Source organism: Chrysoperla carnea, chromosome 5 (assembly GCF_905475395.1).
Source record: "Chrysoperla carnea chromosome 5, inChrCarn1.1, whole genome shotgun sequence".
Classification (NCBI taxonomy): Eukaryota; Metazoa; Arthropoda; class Insecta; order Neuroptera; family Chrysopidae; genus Chrysoperla; species Chrysoperla carnea.
Genome location: NC_058341.1, coordinates 36,519,600 through 36,546,332, shown reverse-complemented (window position 1 = coordinate 36,546,332; position 26,733 = coordinate 36,519,600). Strand labels below are relative to the sequence as shown.

Here is a 26,733-nt window from a genome sequence, read left to right as displayed (position 1 = left end):
TGTTGTGGTTAATGATACTCGTAATTAATTATATTATAGTTTTATTAATTTTGTGAAAATTAATAATTCGACAAATTTATTTGCTAATTAAGTATAGAAATAGATATTTATTTATAAAAATCAGTCCGATCAGCACACAAAAATTTCATTGGATCAATTTTTTTTTTAAATTTAAAATTTTTGATTTTAATTTGTCAAGTTATCCAACTATACGTCAAGATTAATCAGTCTGATTTGTAATAGCATAGTATAAAGTTGCGAGTCATCAATCAATCTTAAATTTTGTATTTAAATAATTTTTTTAATTCATAAATATGGAAAAGAAAGGTAGTTTTATTCGTGTTATAGAAGATGAAGCACATTTTCGATCAGAAATTCAAGGTGCTGGAACAAAATTAGTAGTTGTCGACTTTACAGCAACTTGGTATGTGTTTCTAACCTCAAATTTTAAATATGAATTGTAATATTTTTGTTTATTCATTCAAAGGTGTGGACCATGCCAAAGAATAGCACCAATTTTTGAGCAATTATCAACCAAATATCCACGAGCTGTTTTTTTGAAAGTAGATGTTGATAGATGTCAAGAAACTGCCGCAAATGAAGGAGTTTCAGCTATGCCTACTTTTATTTTTTATAGAAATAAGGTATGAAAAATTTTCGAATACATTGTTTTGGAACAATAGAGAATCAAATTTGAAAGACTCAACTCTTATATTAAACATGTATGCAAAATTCAACTTGATTTTCGAATTTTCTAAATTATATAGTATCTAGGTACGGCTGTCTACATTTTCCGACCACCATTTTTCTGACTTGACTTTTTGAAATTAAAAGGAAAGAAATAAAGATGGCAATATAGATTCTAATTATTATTATGTAGAAAGTAAGAGTAAAGATGTATCTAAATGCTCATCCCATACATCCATTTGTAAATCAATTTCCATTAAAGAAACTTTGGATGTTCATGCCTTTGTTTTCAATAATCAACTATCCATCATCATCTGATTATAATAAGATCAGTGGAAGGAATCTTTGTCTCCAGGCAGCAGGTTGCTTGCAATGGGGACATAAATAGTAAGGAGATCCTGTTGTGGCAACCTCACTATCAGTAATATTAGGTTTATCTTAAAAAATTAATTTTTTAGTTAAGATATTGTAGGGGAATTGTTGTTAAAACATTTTTATTGTAAAAAATTGAAAAAACCGCACACGTAATCTGTGATGTCAATCCAACAAGCAATGACAATAAAACAGTGTCAACAGTTGTTTTAATATATCACCATTATCAACTTTAAATGACGATCGTTTTCGCCAATTTAAATTTTAATAATTTTCATTGTCTGTTTTCTCGGTCATATGGCTTCAATAAAATCGGGGAAAAAAATTAGCCCATAAAAAATTTTTAGAATTATTTAGAAGCACCGATTAAGTACAAAAAATCCGTTGCAAATAAAGTGGTAAAAATATCTTATAATTTTTAATATACCACGTTTTTAAAATGAACTAAAAAGCATAAAATGAATATTTTAATTGTTAGATATAAAATTTAGTGTTAGAAAGGCGTGAAGGTGCTTGTTTGCTATTAATTAGAATGCATGAAGAGCATCACGCGCGGTAATACTTTAACATAAACTACTCCTCCTCAAAAGAAATAGTTAAAAGAAATTCATAAATAAACTTAATTAATTTTTACTTTTCTTAGACAAAGGTAGATCGATTACAAGGCGCTGATCCAACTGGCTTGGAGAACAAAGTAAGATTATTTTATGGCGCTGATGAAGGAGACACTGGTGAATCGGGCGAATCTGGCGTTGCTGGTCATGTTAGTGTTACAATTTATTTAAAGTTGATGTGCATTGCAATACTATTATGTTTTGTATATTATGTAATTTATTAATAAGATATATTTATTGTTCTCAATAATAGATGGATCTTGGAGTTTTTCTTGATAAAAGACAGTGTGAATGTTTAAATGAGAGTGATGATCATCAATTCGATGGCGCATTAACATCTGACGATAAATTTTTGGAATCAGATTGTGATGAACAGGTGGTTAAGAGTTGTTGAAACTCCAATAAGATATATTTGAAGATTTAACTAGATTTTTGTGCTCTCTATTTTTGTTGATTAATGTTTTCATTTTGTAAATTATTTTTGTAATAAAATATTCATTTTGTTTTGTAATTTTCATTAATTAGTACGACTTAAATATTAAAAATAACATTAACAAAAGCTCAATTGTTTTATGTTGCTAGTTAAATCTTCATTTGTTTAGTTTGGGATAGATTTGTTTTTGTTTTTTGGTAATTAATAAGATTTTTTTCCGTATTTTTTAGCTGATATTGTCGATAACGTTTAATCAAACGGTTAAAATACATAGTATAGTTATAAAGGGACCAGTTTCTAATGGTCCTAAGAATGTGAAGATTTTTATGAATCAACCTCGTACTTTAGATTTTGATCTTGCAAATTCTTACACATCAGTTCAAAATTTGGAGTAAGTATTTCTAAATAATTAATTTTTAGTATTCGTAGTTTCAATAGAATGCATAAAAGGTTAAAAGAGCTAATGGTAGAATATACTACTTCAAAATTTTTTTTGACTGGTGCATTCTTAAACTATTATCATGGCTAGAGAGTCTGTTCTGAGGTTTGTCTTAACTTGCGCCTCTTTTACTTCGATTAAACTCGATATAAAATATAATTTTGACACAATAAATAACAGATTCTTTTGATGCTTGAATGTATAGTTAATTATTTTGGACACCCTGTCAGAGTTTGGACAAAAACTAACTTTATCCGAGGTTTATTAAACCGTAAAACCGGAATTTTAAGACATATAACCATCTGTCACTCTGAATACACCCAAATCTTGGTTAATTTTTTAATTTGAAAACTTTATATTACTTATAATTTTTTACAGAATCACACCAGAAGATTTAGAACAAGGGAATCCAATTAACTTACGTTATGTTAAATTTCAAAATGTACAAAATTTACAATTATTTTTTATGGATAACCAAACTGGTGCAGCAACTACTCGTATTGATACTATTAAATTTATCGGATCTCCTGTTACAACAACAAATATGTCCGATTTTAAACGTGTGGCTGGCAAAATTGGAGAAAGTCATTAACATTGAAGAGCGATTTTTAAAACGATTGAAATATTGAAATAAATACACATTTATTATAAATAATATTTATAATAAATAACAAAGCATTTTAAAATATTATATTTAAAAAGTGATTCCATTAAATTTGGTAACATTGTTACGTAACTAAAAAAAAAATTTGATATATTATTTAAGAAAATCTAACATTATAACATCTTATTACAAATTTGTCAATAGCTTAAGTAGCTAAATAAATACATTTCAAACATCTGAGAAATTTAATTGGTTTATATTTAATTTTTTCAGAAAAAATATTTCCTTATGAGATAATATTATCAATTAATTTAACGATTTTTGTGGATATTATTTTTATTCTTTCTAATTAACGAACGCCGTTTCGTTCAAATAATTAAAAATTTCATAAGGTAGGTATAGAAATACATGAAACGCCGTTCGTTAATTATAATTAAATAAATATTATCTACGAAAATTATATAATTTGTTTATTATACTAAAAGTTATGAATATGAAGATTATCTGATTCTAATTAATAATGCAATATTAAGAGTAGGCATATTAGATTCGTAAACGGACTTTAATTAAAATAGGAGATTTTACCCTATAAACTAGCTTTGAAAGGACGTATATATATATCAACTTTACCATGTTTCTATTCTAAAGTACGACACTCTGATAATCGCAAAAATTCGTAGGCGAATGCAATACTAGTGCTAGTGCATGCTCATTACTAATGAAGTATATTTAAATATTCTATTGCATACACTGCAGTACTTCGAAGAAGGTAACACGGCCTCTACAGAGTAAAATAGTTATTATATTATTATGAAAACTTGTGCTTGGGGCATTGTCTCGCACATTTACATACACCATAGAGATAATATAATAGAGCCGCAAAGTCGCCACCCAAACGATTGACCGCAATAGAGAGAGATCTAATACGCGCGTATAGCTGTCTTTGATAAAACAGAGGTAATCGAAAAAAATAGACTGAAAATTTTATAAACCCGGAGTATTCTTGTAATTTCGAGTTGGTTGGGTTGAATTTTTCGAACATAGAGGAGTTAGTTGGATTTTGAGGTTTTCTAGTCCCTGAGTTCAAAAATAGGACACTATTACAGCAATTTTTTTAGGTCTATTTTTAATCCGTATAAATACATGTCAGTTCTGTCTCTCTGCAGGGAAATTCACCTATGGCGTTTACTATGTCTGTACCAGTCTGTAGAGATACACTTCTAGATTATTGTCTCTATGATATAGACTTAATAATCCACAATTATTATGTACTTGTATAGACCAAAATAGTTCTTGCGTCGTCAAGTATGTTTGTCCTTGTCTCTTGCCAGATTCCTTGTCGCACGCATTATTTTAATATAGGGTTTATGTAATAATGTGTGATGACGTAAATAGTAATTATTTCTGCCATCCTTTTATGTGTATAAGCAAATTTTATAGAACAAAAATAAAATATAAAATTATTAAATTATACTTTCAATGTATTAACAAGATTTTAGCATTTATTTTGTTTCAGAATTTTGATTTGAGGTTACATTGTTTATTAGTATATATTTTTTTTAAATATGGTGGGGTGTGCAATTTGTAAACATTATTCGTCAGGACATCCGTGTTCATTTTTTAAATTACCTGCAGATAAACTAATTAGAGCAAAATGGCTTCAAATTATTGGGTAAGTTAAGCAACAATTATATTTGTCGTTCTACTAAAATGTGACCAGTAAGGAAAATAAACATGATATAGTAACCTTAATCAAGGTGGAATTATTAACTCCCAAAATTGAAAGAATTCCGAGGAGATTTTTTCGACTGACTGCATTCCATTACATAGGCAGATATAGGAAGCGATAGATAGACCGCGATCGAATTTTTACTTTGCATCAAATTTCATCGGAATCCTGTTCCCTTCATGAAATTCATATCTTTTCCCAAATTGAAGGTGATGTGAACGAAATGTTGTCCAAATTGAAAGACAGATCTATTGCTACCCATCTGACCATATATCATTTCGAATAATCATTATGTATGAGTAAAAATACAATCAAAAGAAAACAAACTAATCTAATTTTTTTTTATATAGCACAGAAATTTGTAAAACTCGTAAAGATGTAAGAGTATGCGCTTGCCATTTCGTTGACGGTGAGAAAAAAAATTTACCCACGTTAAATATTAAATCGATAAAATCTCCAAATCACGAAAATATAATTACTTCATTGACAAGAGGCGTTATTAAACCAGAACCAGTATTTATTGCTGTTGAAGATTATAACAGTGAAATCAATGCAGAATCAGTTTTTACTGCTGATAAGGATGGAGAAACTGAGACAAATTCCGTAAATTAGTTTTTTAAACCTTGAATACTTAATAAAGAAAAGTAGTTTCGATCAAAGTACGACCGAAAATTTACCATATATTATCAATATTTTAATGAATAAGGGTCGTAAAATTCGATATGGTTTCATCAGAAATTTGAACTTAAAATTTGATTTTCTTCAAGTGAAAATATTTAGAAAACTATAATGATGATTTATTTTTTAAAACAATAAATTTTTCATTTAATATGATCAAGACTAATTTCTAATACAAATTTTACGAACTCTTTTTGTAAAAAAAATTATTAAAAATCCATTCTACTTTTAGGTGCCAGAATCAATTGATCCTAGTGACACATCTTATATTATGTGTCGTCTTTGTGGTCTCGTTGGATCCAATCGTTTTTCATTAGCAGGAACGATATCCGAAAAATTAAATTTACTCTGCCATTTGAAACATTATTTAGACATCGATGTAAGTTCTTTAAATGAAACTTGTAAAAATTTATTTTTTACAACAAGCTCGATAAAAACGAATACAAACCAACCACAAAATTTGAGTGAAAAGTTGTGTCCTTGTTACACTCTTACATAGTTTTGTGGATAAATTTGACAATCAAAAATTTTCCTTTTTTCATCCAGAAAATATGTATGAGTTTTTTTAAAAAAATAACTTATTGTATATAAGAAATTAAAGAATTTTTTTATCCTATTTAGAAAACATTATCGTGTTTGGAAATTTTTATAGTTTAGTTGAGAATTAAAAAATATTTTTTTTTAAACGTTCAAAAAAGCTTTTATAACATATACAATACATATTTATTACCCACTATGATTCCTGATAAAGTATAATTCACTCAAAGGTGCCGAAATTATAGTTCGCAATATACTTTACGACTTTTTTTAAAATTCAAAACCATAATTTTAGGTATTTGACGAAGAAGATTTACCGTTACATGTGTGCACATTGTGTTCACAAAATATAATTGCATTTTATAAATTTCACGAACGTGTTAAAACTGCTACAAATCAATTGCAAGCAATAGTTAATAAAATCGTATTGAATCCACAATTAACTCGGAAGAGTCTACCTTGGTATGCAGATAATATTCTTGCAACAGCTACCGCAACAAATGGATATAGTACTAAAAAACATTTGCGACAGTTAGAAGATAATGATAAAGGTAAGTAATTAAGTCTTATAACATTCGTGCTAATCGAAAAGGAAATATTAAGGCATAGATTTTCTAAATAGTCTGGAAGAAGCGATGAAAATGTGACATTTAAAAAATAATGAACTTTGTTAAAAGCTATAAATGCTTCAAAACAAAGCTTTAAGAGTGCTCTCGACTGAGAATATGTTGAATATGTGACGACACTAAGAATATGTTGAATATTACATATATCTAGCGTGTATTATTAATTTCAATATTATTCGCCTTGGAAAGATTAACCAAAAGAAATCGAAATACAACCCTCTCATATTTTTAAAAGTCAAGTCTAACCACAGATTTTTAATAGGTAAAACCCAAGCTGCTTCAACACAAGTCTCAACAAACATAACAAAACTGTTGGAAAATAAAGCTAGAAATAATGAAATAAAAACAGAATTAATTGTAGAAGAATTTATCATTAAAGAAGAAAATGCTGAAGATACAAATGACGGTGTAAATAGTGAAAATTGGGCATCTTTGGAATCTGATCCAACAATCGAATCTATACCAAAATTAACTCCACAAACTGATAAAATTCAAGCAGAATCACTACTAGATTTGGCAAAACTACCAATCATGACTCCAAAACCAATCACAGTAAATAACACTATTGTAATATTAAATTCGCCTATTACTGATGCAATACCCTTGCAAAATGATTCACAGCTTGGTAAAACACAATTAGTTTTGGCAAAACCACCACCCACGACTCTAAAAGAACTAATAATAGTAAATAATCCAATTTCATTATTAAAATCACCCGTTACTGGCGAAAAACTTTTGCAAAATGATTCACAAATTTTTCCAACAACTTTGGAAAAGAATTTAGATATACATCCACCGAATAGTGAAGAAGTTCAAGAAGTGGAATATATCTGTAATATTTGTGATGTAAGATGTAAACAAAAAATTGATTTAATTAAGCACAAACGAAATCATTTTGAAGGTACCTTTGTATGTAATTTTTGTCATAAAGAGTTTACGAATTATCCTTGTTTTATCGAACATCAAGAAATGCATCAAAAAGAGAAGCGAAATTTGATTCGCCGTAAACGAATTATAAACGGAAAAAAATTGGAAAAACTTCATTTATGTCACATTTGTGGTAAAAAATTTATTAGATCGTATGATTTAACCAGACATAAATTAGTTCATACTAATGAACGACCGTATGTTTGTCTAATTTGTGATAAAAAATTTTTACGTTACAGCAGTTTGGTTTCACATAAACGAACACATAGTGGAGAACGTCCTTATAAATGTACGATTTGTAATAAATCGTTCACCCTTCAACAACACTTAAGATATCACAAACGAATTCATACTGGGGAAAAACCTTTTTCATGTATTATTTGTCATAAAACTTTTAGACAAATAGCCGATTTAATTAAACATGGACGAACTCATACTGGTGAAAGACCTTACTCATGCGATGTTTGTGATAAAACATTCTCTCAGCAAGACTATTTAATGAAACATAAAATAATTCATACCGGAGAGAAACCTTATAAATGTAATATTTGTGCAAAAGAGTTTTCTGATTCTAGTAATTTTGCCAGGCATAAAAAGATACATACTGGAAATTATCGTTTTCCATGTGATATTTGTAAGAAAGTATTTACCCAACGAAGTAGTTTAAGAGTACACCTTGAACGAGTTCATAATGGGGAAAACATTTATGCATGTGGTGTGTGTAATAAAAAATTTCTTACCCAAAATCATTTAGATAATCATAAAAAAAATCACAGTTGAAAAATGTTCTTTGTCAGATGTTATTCGATCAAACCTATTTTTCATCCAGATTAAAAATTTAATATAAGAATTTTAATTGATATTATACTAGCCATTGCGCGCGTCCGCTTTGCCAGACAAATCCAGCTTCATAAACAAATATCCCCACAAAATACTCTCTTTGATACCCATAAGGTTACTGTTCTATTTAGCTCTGGGCAAGAGGGTGCATTTTAGATTTTAAATTGCTTTCATTTTTAATAATTTATAGATAAAGATATAAGTATGTATAATTAATATATTTTTGATAAAAAAAGAAAACAATATATACAACTTATTAGATATAAAACAAGAATAATAAATACAACCAAAACCAAAAACATTTTTTTCGTGAATTTTTGTTTGTCATATATTAATATTACGTAAAATATTTGAGAGCACCATAATCCTACCGTAAAGTTTTCAAAATTTAACAACGAATTTGAATATCTATATTATATATTATTTTGTTAATATATTAAATATTGATGATATGAAATAACTAAATATAATTCAATAGGAATTTTCACCGACAAGAATTGGCAATTTCTTATAATTTAAGTTATGAGATTTCATCGGCTTTAGCGTTGATGCAAGCAAATAATTTTTAGACTCCAAAAACATTTCTAATTGAATTGACTGATTTTATTGGAGATTCGCTACTAGGAAAGAGGAAATTTTCAAATTTTTATTAGACTTAAATAATGGGACACATTGTGAAACCCTCAATTTCAACATTATTGACGCCTGAGGCTACAAAGGTGGACGTTATCGTCATTTATATTCTACCAAAATTCTTGTTACAATATACCATTTGTTCTTAAACAACCCGTTTAGCTTAAAAAAATGACTACTTGTTTTTTCTTTAGATAACAAAAAATTTTAAATCATTGAGTTCGATAGCAAACAAATTTTTTAACAAAATTCTTCTCGGGTTAATTCCTGTTAAATTAATACATACAAAAACAAAATGGAATGTAAACAAATAAATATAACATTTAACATAATAATAACACTCTGAATCATGAAAAATCTAAGAATACAATTAATGATTTCAATGAACTGATGTAAACGTAATATTTTTAGTATTTTAAAGAAAATAATCTCGTTCATTTTCAATTGCAGCACATAAAATATGAGATTCTCTTTGGTGCAGCTACGGATGAAAGTCTACGCGAAAAACTGTATTATATATCAAGATATCTCCAACGATGACTTTTGATCAAATGGTTAAAAAAACATCATAATAGATCTAGTTATATCTTAGTAGATGTGCACTTGTTCGTCTGTGTAGATTTACTTACATCACAATTGTTGTGCAGTAGTTTATCTGTGTACATCAGAGTATATCAACTAAGATATAAAACTATACTTGAGTTATTTTGTCGAGGTCAACATTAAAAAAAACAAAGTACGTTTTTCACACAGTTTAATTTAAGTGGTTCGATGCTTCAATTCCGATATAAAATTACTTATTTTTAGCAAAAATATAAATTTGAATCAATGAAATTGTACTATTAGGCTCGAAAATACACTTTAAAGTTCAAAAAGTTGGCCTCTGTAAAATAACTTAAATATAGATCTATTATGATCTCAGTTTTACCATATTTTTACTACTAAAAGTGTATTTGCGCCTAGACTATAACAGGCCAATAAAATTTATATTTAAAAAAAAAAGATCAGTTCTTTAAAATACTTTTTCAACCCCATGTTGTCTACTAAATAAAGAAAAACATTATTTATTATTAGAATTTTCCACACAATGTATATAAAAATTTATAACAATATATTAAAAAAATTTAACAATACTTGAACACTTTTTTTAATTAAAATATTTATATTTTATCTTTAAAGTACCTTTTCGTTTTCGGACGACAACTATTAAGGTTGCATGAGCATGGCAATTATGTTCAATTCACTGGCAAATTTTTTATATGTGGCTTAAGATCTTAGATCTAAATTCAAATCGCAAGAAACATCGAAGAATATTATAATTGTTTCTTGTACCTGAAACTTGTTGCTGAATATTTCTAAAAGATTATTGTTATTTGTTATAGATATATTTAAAAATAAAATGTTCGTTCGTGTTTCTGTGATGTGGACTTAGCTTAAAGAAAATTTCATTAAAAAAACTTTGGAATATCTTTCAGATGTGATTTACACACGTCCATGTTCATACACCCATATATAAAATAATTGAACAATATCTTATTATTTATAATATTCCCTGTATTTTGTCATTTTATTGAAACAGATATAATACTAATTATTATTAACAAATGAAAATTGAATAACTGATAACGAATTATTGTAGATAGCTTTTCATTAAAAAGCGCTCAAATTTTAATATTAAATACTACAAGTTGTGTATGATTTCATTAAATCTTTGTTTTTATTTGAAAGAGTATTTCATTCCAAATCTCAATCAATGGTAATAATTGTAAAATTTGAAGAGAAATTAATAATTTGTAAAATTTGGAAGAATCTCCGTAACTCTCAGTTTGCATTTAGAGATTATTTTGGACTACTTTATCAATTGAATATTTGTCAATTGGCGACAAAAATTTAATCAACTAATTCCGTGAATAATCATATAACACGCGAACGTTATATGATGAAGAATAATCACCGCTAGTTTTTTAACAAAAGACATGTTTTTTCATTCTTTACTCTGAAACACCCAGTATATTGCTTGATTGACTGTAAAGTGTGTTCTGTATACTGAAGAAAATATACAAATTTCATTGGTTTTAAAAGCTGTCATTTCTAAATAAGATCTATTTGAATTTTTATTCGAAATCAGGTTTATTCAATTTTTTTGTATTCGTGATTATTATAATATTTTTTTCAAACCTAACGGATTACATTTAGTGGAATTGTTTCATTTTTGTTGGAAATTTTTCTAAGTAATGATTCTTCTAAGTGTTTAGAATTTATTTCTTGCCAAATACATTTATTTGCAACAATTGGTACATCTTCTACCGGTGGTCGAAATGCTACTAGAAGTGTTAAACAAAAACCATCAAAATTACCTTCGATACCATTATGTTCTACCTAAAAATTTAAATTTTTAAGTGAATAATTTGAATAAGATTGGTCATATGCATTTTTTGGGCTACATCACCAATCTACTTAGGCTATACTTACATTTAATAAACCATGAGGCCTATGTTGAGGTACTTCTGCGCCAAATAAATTAACCATAAATTTTTTTAATGAAACGTGAACCGAACGTGTAGGATATATTTCACATGTTGGTAAATGCATAGATTCTAATTCACTAATAACAAAATTTAGCCTATTCGTTGCCCGCTTACGTGCGCAGATAACCACACGTAACAAAATACGTTTATGGCTTTGAACTGCTGGTAATAAATCCGGATGCCAAGTAGGATCTGATCGTTTTTGAGCCTCTTTATAAAACCTATAAAAAAATATAAAAAACACAAATTTGAATTTACGATCCAAGCAATGAGCAAAAATATTTTTACGATGGCTGCGTATAAAATAAGTCATGCTAAAACCTGATATTTTCGATTACATTAAATTTAGAAACATAAAATTCGCCCTAATTGTATCTAACGACCATAGTGTATATGCCGCCAAATTCATATAATCGAACTTACAAGTGCCAGACGTATATGGGCCCATCGAATGCATTGCACTAGATCCAGAGTTAAGTCTCCTTCTATTATAGTCTTCATGATCGCTCTTTACCCGTGAGGGCTCAAATTAGGTTAGAACATTATGGACCTCGTGTTATTTATACACGACTGTGACTATCTAAGAGTGACTATCTTTCTTTGTCCGCTAATTGGTTAATAATTGCTACACATTGCCATAGTAATCTATTTTTATCAGTGTGTTGGATGGAATTTTAGAACATATTCTATATATCCAGGTACAGTAAATGCCTACCGAGTATTTGTAACAAAACTGGGAAGTAGCTAATACATACCTTGCTCTTTCTACTAAATTAATAATGTCTGAAGCTCTTAATTGTAAAGAGTCGACACTTTTAACCCATTTAGCTTGAAGAGACTCCTCATCAGCTTTGTCAGGTGTCTTTAATACACCACCAGTTACATATCCAGAAAATACAAATCGAATCCAAGTACCCTGAACAGTTTCCACTGTAATTAATGACGTTAAATCAACAGTTAAACCTGTTTCTTCTTCAACTTCTCTTTTGGCTCCATCAATAATACTTTCATTTGGTTTCATTCTTCCAGCTGGTAAATACCATTTACCAGCACATGAAGCTTTTGCTTCTTGTACCATCAAAACCTCATTTAATTCATTTATTATAACACTCGCAACAATATACGTAACTGATTCACCTAATATTGGAATATAATCCGATTTCACATTTGGAGTTACTCCTTGTGATTCCATTACTTCATTTTGTTGAGCTATTGTAAAATCACATAATTCAGCCGTTGATTCGGGTGGAAGACCACCCAAAATTCTTGTTAAAGTATTTTGTATAGAATCAGTCATTTTAAAATTAAAAAAAATAAATTTTGTTAATTAGTTTTCTAATTATCACTTAAAATTATCATAATTTTTAATTCATTTAGAATAAAAATATGTTTTATTTACCATTAAAAAACATTCTTTTTAGAATTTTTCACAATTTTTTATGTTTTTTTTAGATGTAAATATTAATATTTATTATTTTTTACACATTGCATATAAAAAATGACGTCAGATTAAGGTCAACTAAACAATTTTTTATACTTGAGGTATGTCTTCTGTAAGGTACACCCAGAAATGTTTTTAGACATAAATCATTTTTACTTGTTTCCCATAAAATACTTTCTAAACACCCAGTTGAAATAGAAAACGCATGATTCAACACGATAAAAATATGTAATTATTCAAATATATTTTTCATTTTAATAAAAGCAAATATGGAAATGATCTCATCTTAATTAACTCATCTTTATGTTAATATAAATGCAATTATTTTTTTACCATTTTATTAAATTTTATATAAACCGCTGGAAAATTAGTTAAAAACAGATCTATAGGGGTCACTACTAAGTTTTGTTTTTAAAATTTGTACTTCTTGTCAAAAAAACATCACATATAAAAACGTCAGTCAATATTATTGTTTTCTGAGGTTATAAAAACTTTGAATACGAAAATTTAATAAAAGTTTCTAGAATTAAGTATTTACGAGGACGAAATTGCCGAAGTTGTAATGATTATTGTATGTTATGAGTTTTTCCAAAAATGACACTTTTCCGACTCTATCTCTGGTGCCAATAGTACTGGCAGCGGGGACGGTCTATATCGGAAGGCGATATTTTGCAACACTTTTATTGAGTCGAGGTTCAAGTGATACTACTTCGAATGCCGTGACTCGTAGAAGACGATTTGCCAAGAATTCATCATTTCCACGCCGGCCAATACAAATTGTAAATGATTTTCGAATTGAGCTTCAATTTAAGCTTTATCTGATTGTAAACATTTTTTTAGGGGAATTTTCAAACTACTTGTAATACTATAACTTCTGAAGAAACAATGCCAACTACTAATAATCGCCGTATTACACGTAATAAGGTGTCTTCCACAATTTCTAGCAGTCCGGTTCCAGTTATTCCAACAGATGCTCATCGATATTCTCCTTTAACAACTAATAATAATGGTGGTAATTACTATCGTTTTTTTGAAATGTCTATTGACACCATTCACGGACCAATCCTATCCTTCTAGTAGTTGGTTGTTCGGAACTGTTAGCCACGGATACCCGGACCTAAATCCACGAACTTTCATTCACTGATCCACGAGTTGACCATACCTTTAATGGGATCGAGTTGGCACGGGTCTGCGTGTCTTTTGGAGTTTTGGTTAACCCTGTAATTGCGTTCATTCACTGATCTACAGGTTAATTTCGAGCTATCCGTTTCTTTAATTACATTGATCCGTGGATGGTGTTAGTAGCAACACTAATCATTATTAACACGCCTTTATTAGCTTGGTATGTATCTATTTAATGGAATAACGAGATTTTCACCCACTTCGTCGTATTGAATTGAAACTTTGCACACTTGCTTAAATTGCAAATAAAATCAATGCTTAAATTTTATTGGGCCTTGAGTCCCCACAAACTTCTATTTTAGCATATATATTTTATGAACAAGGTTAGGTTAGGTTAGGTTATATTGGCTGTCCACGAAGGACACACTTAGGCTATTGAGCTCATTGTGATACCATATATGTGTTTTACCACCTTTCCGCTGATAATTTCATTTATCAGCTCCTCAATTTTAGAGGCTGAGTACACCTCCTTCATGCATATACCATGCATTACACCAGCCTATCACAACTATTAAGTAAATTAATTTTGTTGCGACGGCGGGAATTAAACTCGCTACCCTAAGCATACCGCGGACGGAATTGGTTACGCTTTAACCAACTGAGCTAATAGGGCGGCAAATGAACAAAGTTTTCGAAAATTTTTGATAGTAAAGAATATTTACCATAACTCGATAAGTTTGCTAAGAACTTTTTTTCTTTTTAGGGTTTAACACAACTAATGGTGCAACTAGTGATGTATATCCACCGATTGCACCAAAACATATTCCATTTCCAAATACGCCTGTTGATCATCAATTATATTTTGAATTTGTCATGTTTCTGTTTACAATTTGTGCGGCAGGTCTGCAATTTGTTCATCTTTATCGAAGTGTTTGGTGGCTTCCACATTCGTATACAAATCATGCTTTGGTAAGTATTTTTAGGAACGACTGAAAAATTTGCTTAACAAAAATAAACCAAAAATCGTATAATAATTTTTTGTTTGTTTTAGAATTTCTATTTAATCGATGTTCACTTAGTAATATTTATTGGTACTGTATTATCACGCCGTTTCATTTATAGTGTACTTTGGTATTTATTACAATATTTTACAAATCCAAAATTACTGCCATTATGTAAAAAATTGTTAAAATTTGTAACACTATCGACGGTATTTACAATTTTAGTTTGGTGCACATATAAAATCGTACAAAATCATCCAATTGTAAATATTTTCTATTTGTGCTATCCGTAAGTATGCGTCAAAGTTTGGTTCTCTCTTAGGCTCGCTTTATGACAACTTATTTTAGGACAAATCTATTTCCAATTAAAAATAAAACACTTTTTGAATAATTTGATACAATTATTTTTCAGAATATCTGTGTATGTTATATTATTCGGAATTAATGTATCACCATTTTTGGAATTAATTACACCAACGGATGTTTTATATTTGGACGGAAATCCTTTACATTCATGTACTTCGAATGCTGCCGCTGTACGAACAGAAGTTGAATTTCTTAAAACAGACTTTAATATGCGCATGAAACAAATATTATTCAATTCTGTACTTCATGCATATTATGTAGGATTTGTTCCCTGCTGTTTTGCACAGGTATGTTGTGAAACAACTTAATAATAATAATAATAATAAAACGTAAGAGCCCTCCTCTTTGAGGCCTCCTCTGACTGATTAGTTGTTCTCGAGAAATAGCGGAGAATCTCTCCAAAATAAAGGATATAGAGTATTTCAAGTGATAACATAGAAAATTATCGACTAATGGTTAAATAAAGTCAATTTTTGTAAATTATTTCGGCCAATACTATAAAGCTTTCATTTTACAGAGCTTTCTATATTATGATGTCTATTGGGCAACACAGCATTTAGTCTTTGTATGGTTGGGTTGTTTCACTATGATAGCAGTTCATGTAATACCTGCAAGATATTGTGATGTTTTACATCGTACAGCACTTCACTTGGGTGCATGGATTAGAGCTGATAGTGTATCATCAAATTCTAATTCACCACGTGGTTGTATGTCTTCAAATGCTACAAATAGTGCTCCAATACCTTGGAGTCCAGATGTTTTATATCCACCTGGAATTATTGTTAGACATTATAGGGAAAACTATCGATCGATGAATATTTGTAATGCTGCTGAACCAAATAATATTATGCACAGCAGATTCTATGTAAGTATATTTTAGGATCGTTATTTAGAAAGGGCCTTTTTCCTCCAAAGGGAAGTATGACCAACTAATAACTAGGTGACAACAGAATGCGCGAACGTGCTTTTATAATTTTTACAACTTTTATCAGTCTATTTTTATAATAGTCTATGCTCAATACTTATTTGATAATTTAGATATGATCTTTTTGACCCTTATATGTAAGTCTACTTCACACCCAAATTTGCCAAACCATTTCGCCTTCTCTACCTAGAAAATACACGATTAAAATGACGATTTTAAAATCTTGATTTTTTTACAGCCTTAAAAATAAATTAATGATCAATTGTATACTTTTCAGACAATGTTCTACAATCCATCTATAGCTCTCTGCGGTATATTAGGATTACAATTATGTTTGGTGTTTGTTCAATTGATATTACTTTTCCGGAGTACCGTATGGTATCAAATCGTATCACTAACACTCTTGTTATTTGCAAACTATTACACTTTGTTCAAATTGGCAAGAGATTACTTAATATCGTGGAAAATGTATAAAAATCTTAAACGTAGCTATATGTGAAGATAAATTATTCTTTTTTAATAAAAAAATCAACTAATAATCGTATTTGTTTTTATTATAAATCCAGTTTTTTTTATTTGTATAAATTTGAAATGTTTTTGATATTTCAGTTTTTTAGGACGAAGTGAAACGCTAAAAATAAAAATTTTTTGATAAAAAAGTACTTGTTGAAGCAAGTGAGAATTTGGGAGGGGGAGAGGTAATATGAATTGGTCATGATTATCTTTTGAATACTTAATAATTTAGAGCTTTTCATTTACCTACTTTTTTAGATTTCTTTGTAGCCTACTAACACTGGAACATAAGTTTACTTAAAAAAAAGATAAAAACGCGAAAATCTTGTTCATTTTGCTATTAAACATAAAAGTTTCTGGAATATTGACTGAAAAAGTTCCGGCGTATCACCCTTCGAATAGGAGTTTCGGCGATATCTCAGAAACTACACGCCCAATCGTAAACAAACATTTCTTGGTCTAATTGTAGAAAATAATTTTTATCTCAATCGGAGCCAAAAAATTATATCGATTTTTGGATTTTCTAAGGGAAATAAAACGAGATAATCAAAAAATTGTATTCTGAAATTTTAGGTATATAAGATAATTTTGACCCAAAAATCGAATTCATTTAAAGATTAAGTGATAAGTTTTGTGTATATATCGCCCAAATTTTGGAGACATCTCGACAAATACTCAATCATTAACAAATGAGTTGGGTTGTTTTTTGAGTTCCAATTACACCAAATAATCCATCTATATAAGATCTATTGTCTGGAACTACACGGGAAATCGTCAAAAGGACCTGATTTTTAAATGTTTTGGGTCACAATTTCCAGAGTTAAATCTTCCATTTCCAACCAACTGTACATTTTTCTCGGGAAATTTTTTTTCTTATTGCTAGAGTTTGAGCAAAAATTATTCTTTATAAAAATAAAATCATTAGAAAACTAATCTAGGCAGCATAAAAATTATTGATTTAAAATTTATATTTTCATGACATTGTTACAACTACCACAAACCTAAATTCACAAGTGTCAATTTTCATGTCATTTTTTGTCTAAGTCTAAACTGCCGGAAACCAATAAAAACAATTTGCAATTTTTACATAGTCATGATAATTGTGTTATAAAAAGTTAAAAATGACTCTTTTTGGTGAAATTATCGAACCAAGCAGCCGAGCTTTATGTGATTTCGAAGAGGATTTAGATGTTGTACCAACAATTGAGTTAGTAGTATCTATTCAAATCTAACCTAAACAAAAATTGCTAATTTGTTATAATCATTGTAGTTTAAAATGGGAAGGCTTAAATGAACCACCAAATACGATATCGCTTCTACTATGCGCTGAAGGCAAATCTTCATTAGATTTGTTTCGAAAATCAGTATTAAATAATGCCAGAAAAGTTTGTACATGTCAAGAGATTGGTGTGGAAATTTATCAAATCTCTTTGAATAACGAACAAGAAAGTTTGAACAAATATGTTTGTTTGTTTGGAAATTCGAATCGTTATAATGATGCTGAGGTAATTAATATTAAAATTAATTTGATTTTATTTTTATTTATAAAGTTTTGATACTAATTTTCCTAGAGCATCTTTGATTGAATGAGGTATTTCCATTTTCTTTATATTTATCGTTAAATTATCTTAGTATGAAAATTTATTCTTAAAATTTGAACGTATGAATAAGTCCACCAAGTTTTTACTACAAGCAGGGCTGCCAGAAGAGCCAACTTTTTTATACCGCTCGGTCACTGAAATTATAGAGAATCAAATCTCATTATACAAAGCGACAAAATTGTTAAAAAATAGTCTGTAAACAGTTCCAGTAGCAAGTGGCGCTGGGATAAAAAGTCACTTTTACGTTTACTTGTAATGCTAACGAATATTACTCAGAGAGCGCCAATTTCGATTAGAATATTTTTCGAAAGAGGGCCAAGCGCATCACGCCATCTACGATTAAGAAATGTTCGATCTCTCGTTATCTCAAATAATCGGTATTTTAACTCTCACAAAATTTACTACTTTTAATTTTTATTTTTGTATCCAATTATACGGGGCAATCTGCTATAGAAACTGGATACATAAAATAACCATATTATACACTTTTTGTATCCGATCATACAATCTGGCAGCCCTAATTAGAAGGCTTTTAATTTTTAATATGACTCGTTTCTTCGCCATCCCCTTCAATCTTATAAGTAGCTACCAGATCTCAGATTCCTTAGAATCATAAACTCGGTGCCTGAAGAGACATGTTTAAGGAGAGGAGATTAAACCGCACAATTTATAAATGTATCAGACTATTTACAGAAAGTTCCATTATTATTGAACTCGTTTCAGAGTTTCCAGATCCAGGGTTTTAGAGGAAAATAAGCAATGTAAAAGTTGTTTGATTTGAAGTACGAAATTTGGTAATAACCTTGAATTTCACGTTGGCTTTCAGAGGGCATGAAGATCAACTTAATGAAAATTAACGAAGCTATGCCTCGTTAATGGTATATCGGATCCAAAAACTGTAGAGAAATTTTTTAAAACTTTATCATCTACATCACCCTGCTCTTATAATACGATTGTTTTGAGCACCCTGTTCTGGTTAGAAAATTGCGTACCTTTTCTCAATTGTTAGGTCTATTTTTAGGTAATAGAATCAATAAGACCGTGGATTGAAAATTCAAAACAAGTAGTTTGCTTTTTAACCCAAAAAATGGTTGAATATTTAACACGATTGAGTCAAGAAAAACCAGCAATTTTGTTGCGAATGTTACAAGTATCAAATTCCAATGAATTAATGGACAAATTGCCAGTCCCTATATTAGAACAGCCAAATATTATTACAGGAAAATTAGCAGCTGGTAAGTGCTTGGAAAAATTTACCTAAAATCGAAAAAATTAATGTATGTAACTGTTTTTGGTTTCAGTAATTTCTTATCGACTTCATATTGACAAACCAGGTACCATATTTATATGCTATCTGGATCAAATAGAATTGGACAGTACAACGGCAGAACCATTATTGAGTTTATTGAATAAACTTAATATAAAAACGGTACCATACACAGCTGGAGTACCAAAAAATGAGTCTAATCTTTATCTGTAATAATATTCATTTTTTTTTTTTTAAATAAATAAATTGGTTTGTACTTACTTACTTTTTATTAAATATAACCGATTTCACAATAATTAAAACATAAGTAAAAAATTAATTTTAAGCTTGAAGCGTTCATATTTACAATGTAATAAATTAGAATTGTCATTCAATGGTATTGGTCAACGATTGAGGGAATAATCTTGTAATTTTATCGTCTAATTTGAACCAAAAATAAAGTCCTCACTTTTCATTCTCTTAAATTTTCGTGCCTTTTCCACCTTCTATTGCGTGTCATTGGAGGCGTTTCAAAATCCAAGTTGTTCTACTCGTGGTACTCGCGTATGATTTTTTATGCCACTGAAATCATGTCTAAGTAAAACTCGACATGGAATTGCGGAAACCAAAGCTCATGTCACAAGGATCACAATTTATATACCGTGCATCGATTTATTTCTGACACATTTTCAGGATCGATTTTTGAATCATCGCAATATTTTATCAAATTTTGCTTGTCTCTTTTCCAACAAAATGGAAAATTTTGATTAAGACTCAGCTCTTTGATCATTCTCTTCAATTTTGCAAAAAAAGCATTCGATATTTGCAATGAAGATGCGTTTCAAAATATACTAAATCCATCGCGTTCTGGAAATTTTGCCTGTAATAGCAACGAATGAATGCTTCTTCTCAAATTCGAATGCGTCGTCTCAAAACATTGAAAATGTCCGAAGATTGGTTAAACGGTTTAGCGTCACTCCAATCACATATACATTGCGGTGTAGAGGTCGATGCGAACAGAGTTTTGGAAAAGTTTTCTTTCTATACTACGGAAAATTAACTCAATGAAAAATAGACTGAATACCACATTTTAACCTAATAAAATGTTTTCTTACTCGAAGAGTTTCTTGTTTTTATTGACTTTATGGCCTAATATGACGAACAAAAGTTTGAAACCATTCTTGGATAATTCCTGCGCACGTTAAATGTGGCGACTTTTCTGATTGGACCACTCTGAGCGTTTTTATATAAATATGTATTACGTTTCTTTACCAAGAATGTTAGGGAAGGTAGGGAAACTATTCAATACGTCACAAATATAACAAAATAACCGTAGATTAACAGAATTCCAATTTAATCGACCCACTGAAAATGTTCCAAAGTCTACGTTTGGGAGAAATATCAACTGAATTTAAAATAAAAAAATCGTAAGTTTTAAACTTTATTTAAATCTAAAAATATCGATACATAATACAAAAAGCACAATTATGTAAACAATTATTATCGATAAAAATTATTTTTCAATTTAAAAAAATGTTTACGATAATTTTTTACATTATGCAAGATAAAGATGGAGGTATATAGTTCATTTTAAATATGTTGTGTTTTAAATTAAAAAATTATATTCGTAATAAGATTATAAGAATTAAGTAGTAGCGTGTGATTTTTTGTTTATTATATTTTTTTACAATTGAACAAATTATTATGTGAGAAATATTTTTTTAGTATTGGCAAATTGAAATATTTCCACACATGATTTTATTGAACTATTTAAATATAATTTTTTGCACTAAGTTTTATTAACTATTTGTTTATGTATAGTCAAAAAATGCACCCCACCCGAAGGTGCGTTGAATGGATTCCCAATAATACTGTTGCCAATTTTGTATCGTGACATCATGTTCTGTTTTTGGGACACCAACTTGGTTCATAACTAATTCGGTATGATCACCCTGAAAAAAAAAATTTCCCAGTTTTTACATCCTGTAATAATGCAACAAGTACCAAAAATAGAATATAATTTAAAAAACTAAAAAACATTCTTATTGCTTGTTCTAAGTATATATATGTATATCGTATGGTTATCGGTAGTATAATAAATGACGATGTCATATGCATGGGCATGATTTTAGAGTTACATACAGGCGAAGCTAATATAAGCGTGCTGATTGGAACATACAAATAAATGAAAAAATTTCTGAAGTTTTGCGGCATTTTTGTTGCCATGACCATCAAAACTAACTTAACTGACATGTGACACAAAATAATAATAATAATAATAATAGAGTTTAACCTCCGTTTCTCTAACATATACGCCTATAACAGAGGCCACCCACATCATTATTTGTTAATCTTTATTTATTTAATTACAAACATATTTACAATTACATTTTTGATGTGGGTGGAGTCGGTTACTTCGTTCTTTTCTAAGCGACGACAACGCAACCTAAGTCTAAATAGACAAACAGTCAAAGACAAACGTCTTAGACCGCTCGGCTATTTAGGCTCAAAATACAAGAGACACAAAATAATGATTGCAAATAGTTTTTTATCAAGCCAAATCATCCTTCGAAATCAATTTTTGGATAACATCACAAACTATAAAAATATGAAGGATTTAAATGTACAAATAGAATAGACTATGACTACGTATCAAAAGTTGTTTTAGAAGAAAAATATAGATAAAATTATTTCATTTTTAATTCTGAACTTGTCTTTTAACGAAAGATACATTGAAATCGACATCAGGCAATTACCGTATTCTAATACATACCTTATCTTTTAATTTCAATGTAACAGTTGAAAAATGTCCAGCAGGCCATTGTTTATATCGCCATTTTTGTACAATTTTATTAGGCGGGTCTAATTCCACAAATTCACCAACGATATTATTACCAAATAATGAGAACTGACCACCAGGTTTTGGTTCAATTTGTTCAACAGCCCCCCGAGTCCATGCATTTACCATTCCACGATCCGTTAATGCATTATATAAGTCAACTCCAGGACATTGGAATTTTTGAGTTAATTCAAAATCCGTCGTTGGTATCTGATTACAAGAAAATTTAGATTTAACGACTTTAATTTTCTAGAAACAAGATTTTTGGCAATAAGATGTGGCAAAATTAGGGGTTACAAAGATATTTTCAGTTTTCAAGCTATAAAGTATGTTAAATTCAGTTAGAATTCGAGCAAATTCGATAAAAAGCAAGAGTTATGTTTTATTGGATTACATTTTCGAACGCTTTATTTCGCAACTGTAATTAGTAGTCACATACCACTTGGATCGATCATTTTCAACAATAAAACATTCGATTCAACAAATATTTAAAAACATTCTGCTAAATTGTTCCATTATTAAGTTTTCGACAAAATGTTTCGAATAGAAGGTAATATTTAAGCAACTATCAAATTTAACTTACATTCGTTTTTACTTCTTTTTCCTTGGCAGCCGATTTAGTTTGAACTGTATTCATACTAATTTTTGAGTTAAAACCACTGGAAAGATTATTAATACAATCAGGCTTAACGTCTTCCTTCTTTGGTAAAATCATTCCTTTACTAAATTCTTCCCGTAAACCTAGCACATAAACTGATAATTGTTTTCTAATTAAATCTCTTCCTACATTGTGCATAACTGCTTTTAAAATTTCCCCTTCCTCGGATGTCGAATTAAGCGTAATTGTGATCTGTAATCAAATAGTGACTTGTAAATATAAAAATTTAAAATTATATATAAAAAATTTCATACTGACCTCAACTTCTGAAATATCATTTTCTTCTGATAAATTCGGTATCGTTACTTTCCCTTCAACTAAATCCCCCGATCCACCTAATAATTTTCCTTCCCATTTTAAAACTAGATTCCATTCATAAAAGAAGATTAATTTTCCTTTTCGATTATTTGCTGAAGCTTCGCCATCACATTTTTCAGACTCTACAATTTTAAGATCACCTACATCAGAATCAACTTTCAAATTTTTAAATAATTCTTTAAGACGATCTATTGACCAAGAACTCGCATTTCTCTCTGTCCAATGCCAATTATTAACATTTGTAGCATCCGGACGTTCTTCCACAATCCATCGAGGATCGCCTTCACCCCATTTAGCCATTTTTCAGCCTAAAATTATACACTTTATTTTAAACTTGACATTCACCCAATGATCTTGTAAAATGTTGATTAAATAAGCACCTGTTAATTTATTCTCTTGAAAAAAAATAAATAAATATTAAAACTTTAAATAATTTCCAATGTTATTTCTTTTATAAAACTTTTTTATATAACTTCTTGTAATAGTTTAATTTCAATTTTGCTTTCTAGATTAATCTAAACTCGTGCTGTAGTGTTCCAGAGACGGTCAAAACGTTAATGTAAAGTAGCGCTATAACCTACTTGCGGATTTTGAGTATACTATTTCATTTCTTTTTTATGGGGTAGAAAATTCTAGAAATTTATAGTATTTTCGAGAAATTTTACTTTTATACATAAATTGTAAAATATATGCCAAATTTATTTTACATCGGAACTGTTCAAAAATAATTATTTAATCAATTAATGATTTATTTTACATGTTTCATGAAAGATATAAAAATAACAAATAAGTCAAATACAATCTAAAAAAATTTTGAGATTTTTTATCAAGATAAAAGTAATATGCTTTTAAATATAATTTTACAGAAAATTATAAAAATAATTATCATTACAATAACTAAAACATAAATAAGTTTTTCTCTGTGGTACAAATTATATATTTTTAAAATATTTTTTTATTGTAAACCTATTTGTAAGATTCAACAGATGGCAGTACTTGCACTTAAATTTAACAACAATCGAAACTTCCAATACATAGAAATTCAAATTTATCAATTTTGCATTATTGTTATACAATTTATTCAATCTGATATTAATGATTCATTTTTTATTTATATATTAAAATTATTTGAATTTTTAATGTAATTTTGTGTTAAGATAAAAATGTTATCGGACAAAAAAGTCTACCCTTTCTCTTGGAATTTCTTACTTCAATTTATTTTATATTTTATACACAGGTGAGAAGGTTTTGGTCATAATAGGTTTTGGGCACTTACTATTTGCCAATTTTTATTTAAAAGTTTTCAAAAGTATTTTATTTGATAATTTATAATATGTATTAAGGTACACTAAAAAGTAAAAAATAATTTTTCCCAAGATTCACTCATGTATGATTCTATGTAAAAATTAAGGCGTTTTAGTTCAGTAATATATGAAATATGATCAAGAGGAAATAATTCTTACTTTTTTTAGTACAACAAAAAACTTATCTTTTCCACATATATTTAGTAAGAATATTGTCGCGATCATATTTAAACTGGGTATTTTGCAGGACGTATGTGCTTATGTGTCCTTCTAAATTCACCATTGAGTAGATAAAGCAGAAATATTTGCCAAGCAAACAGTTATATAGAGACTAAGCGCAAATCTGGGTCTGGAAAAATACTCCCATTCATGTTCGACTTTTTTCGGAAAAAGTCGAACCATCAAAATAACAAAGTATTTAAATTTTGCGGGAAATTTGTTCCAATTAAAATGAAAATTGAATTTTAAATTTTACAAGAAGAATGATTAAAGCTTTTAAAAAATGTGCTGGGAGTTGCTCATTTTCAGAAGCATTTTATTTGTTAGCATGTTTTTGAATGAAACAATCCAAGCACATATATTTCAATTGTGCCAGGATATGTGCAAGTCATTTGTATAATTTGAGTTAAAAAATAATTTATCCTTCAAGTATTGATAAAATGGCCTTTTCAAAACTCTATCCTTATCAATAGTAAAAAAAATACGCTCAATGAAATTATTCTGATTATAAAAAAAAATATTGAAATAAGTTTTTAATAATAATAATATGTTTTTCCTATGGTGGTTGTAATAAATAGAGGAGAGTGTAGTACCAGGGATCAAAATTTACATTTAACTGTTTTCAAAATATAATAACCTGATAATTGTGTCTCTTTATATTCCTACATACCTTGTATTAAAAAAACAAAGTCAAACAAAATGATGATCCAAGGTAAAATATCATAATGTATTTTGAATCACACCGTAATGTATCTTAAATCACTCCCACCAATGGTACTTAGAGACAATCTTTTCAAAGTGTAATATTAACAGTTCACTCTACAGAATATTATCATAAAATTTATGTGATTGAAACGTTGAAAATCTGGAAGTTTCCCTTATTGCCATTCTCAACTGGTTTTTTTTGGTTCGAGGTTTATGAGCCTTCCTTTTGGCCACTTTTATTACGCATGGATATAGCACGATGTTTGACCCAAGGTACAAGGCGGTTTTTTATTTTTATGCTTAATCACTTCGAACTTTAACGTTATTAAAATGTAACATGGCAAAATACCCACCAATAAGTAAAGATTTAGGTAACACTAGCAGTTATCCCAGTTATTAACTTGAATTTTAAATACATACAAAACTTCAATCAATTTTGTTAAAGAATGCTTATGAAAAATTTGAAGTAGATTGGACCAAGGAATCACGTTGGCCCATACAAACTTTGCCGCCGTTTTTCACCCTCTTAGGGATAAAATTTCGGGAAATTCTATTTTATGGGATGGCTACGTCATAAAAAGAACACACCCTCCTATCTAAGTGTCAAATCTCTACGATCATTGATTAGGCTTTTCATTTAGTACAAAGTATTTTATTGGTATAGATGCGATTTAGACCACTAAGTACAAGTCACTTTGTAAATAAATGAATACTAAAAGCAAAATTTATTACTTTGAAAGACTAAAAACTGTTATTTTTACTTTTTTTTGAAAACAAATGCATATGGATAATCATCCTATACATGGCTTGCTTTCTTTAACTTTATCT

General features: G+C 29.1%; 6 protein-coding genes across 6 annotated transcripts; 4 read left to right on the top strand and 2 right to left on the bottom strand.

Moving 5' to 3' along the window:
• The first annotated feature begins 210 nt into the window (after nucleotides 1-210).
• On the top strand, nucleotides 211-3,386 carry LOC123299882 (thioredoxin-like protein 1). Its single transcript, XM_044882285.1, has 6 exons — nucleotides 211-424; nucleotides 488-644; nucleotides 1,703-1,822; nucleotides 1,927-2,049; nucleotides 2,337-2,497; nucleotides 2,924-3,386. Exons 1-6 carry the CDS (start codon nucleotides 315-317, stop codon nucleotides 3,135-3,137), a joined length of 885 nt encoding a protein of 294 aa, XP_044738220.1. The 5' UTR covers nucleotides 211-314; the 3' UTR covers nucleotides 3,138-3,386.
• A 1,328-nt stretch (nucleotides 3,387-4,714) lies between these two features.
• LOC123301154 lies at nucleotides 4,715-7,903 on the top strand. Its single transcript, XM_044883887.1, has 6 exons — nucleotides 4,715-4,821; nucleotides 5,229-5,481; nucleotides 5,789-5,935; nucleotides 6,389-6,644; nucleotides 6,982-7,565; nucleotides 7,886-7,903. The coding sequence occupies exons 1-6, from the start codon at nucleotides 4,715-4,717 to the stop codon at nucleotides 7,901-7,903; spliced, it is 1,365 nt and encodes a 454-aa protein (XP_044739822.1).
• A 2,358-nt stretch (nucleotides 7,904-10,261) lies between these two features.
• LOC123300234 (8-oxo-dGDP phosphatase NUDT18) lies at nucleotides 10,262-12,978 on the bottom strand. Its single transcript, XM_044882767.1, has 3 exons — nucleotides 12,403-12,978; nucleotides 11,592-11,868; nucleotides 10,262-11,498 (listed from the first exon to the last, which is right to left on the bottom strand). The coding sequence occupies exons 1-3, from the start codon at nucleotides 12,942-12,944 to the stop codon at nucleotides 11,298-11,300; spliced, it is 1,020 nt and encodes a 339-aa protein (XP_044738702.1). The 5' UTR covers nucleotides 12,945-12,978; the 3' UTR covers nucleotides 10,262-11,297.
• A 556-nt stretch (nucleotides 12,979-13,534) lies between these two features.
• Nucleotides 13,535-17,001, top strand: LOC123301153 (transmembrane protein 39A). The gene is made up of 7 exons (XM_044883886.1): nucleotides 13,535-13,867; nucleotides 13,929-14,100; nucleotides 14,974-15,179; nucleotides 15,262-15,500; nucleotides 15,624-15,864; nucleotides 16,095-16,442; nucleotides 16,780-17,001. Exons 1-7 carry the CDS (start codon nucleotides 13,667-13,669, stop codon nucleotides 16,999-17,001), a joined length of 1,629 nt encoding a protein of 542 aa, XP_044739821.1. The 5' UTR covers nucleotides 13,535-13,666.
• A 1,020-nt stretch (nucleotides 17,002-18,021) lies between these two features.
• LOC123300265 (proteasome assembly chaperone 1) lies at nucleotides 18,022-20,143 on the top strand. Its single transcript, XM_044882808.1, has 4 exons — nucleotides 18,022-18,222; nucleotides 18,286-18,520; nucleotides 19,638-19,851; nucleotides 19,918-20,143. The coding sequence occupies exons 1-4, from the start codon at nucleotides 18,137-18,139 to the stop codon at nucleotides 20,094-20,096; spliced, it is 714 nt and encodes a 237-aa protein (XP_044738743.1). The 5' UTR covers nucleotides 18,022-18,136; the 3' UTR covers nucleotides 20,097-20,143.
• Nucleotides 20,144-21,427: 1,284 nt separating this feature from the next.
• On the bottom strand, nucleotides 21,428-24,217 carry LOC123300033 (activator of 90 kDa heat shock protein ATPase homolog 1). The gene is made up of 5 exons (XM_044882489.1): nucleotides 24,058-24,217; nucleotides 23,618-23,985; nucleotides 23,285-23,551; nucleotides 22,636-22,911; nucleotides 21,428-21,814 (listed from the first exon to the last, which is right to left on the bottom strand). Exons 2-5 carry the CDS (start codon nucleotides 23,975-23,977, stop codon nucleotides 21,674-21,676), a joined length of 1,044 nt encoding a protein of 347 aa, XP_044738424.1. The 5' UTR covers nucleotides 23,978-23,985; nucleotides 24,058-24,217; the 3' UTR covers nucleotides 21,428-21,673.
• Nucleotides 24,218-26,733: the final 2,516 nt, after the last annotated feature.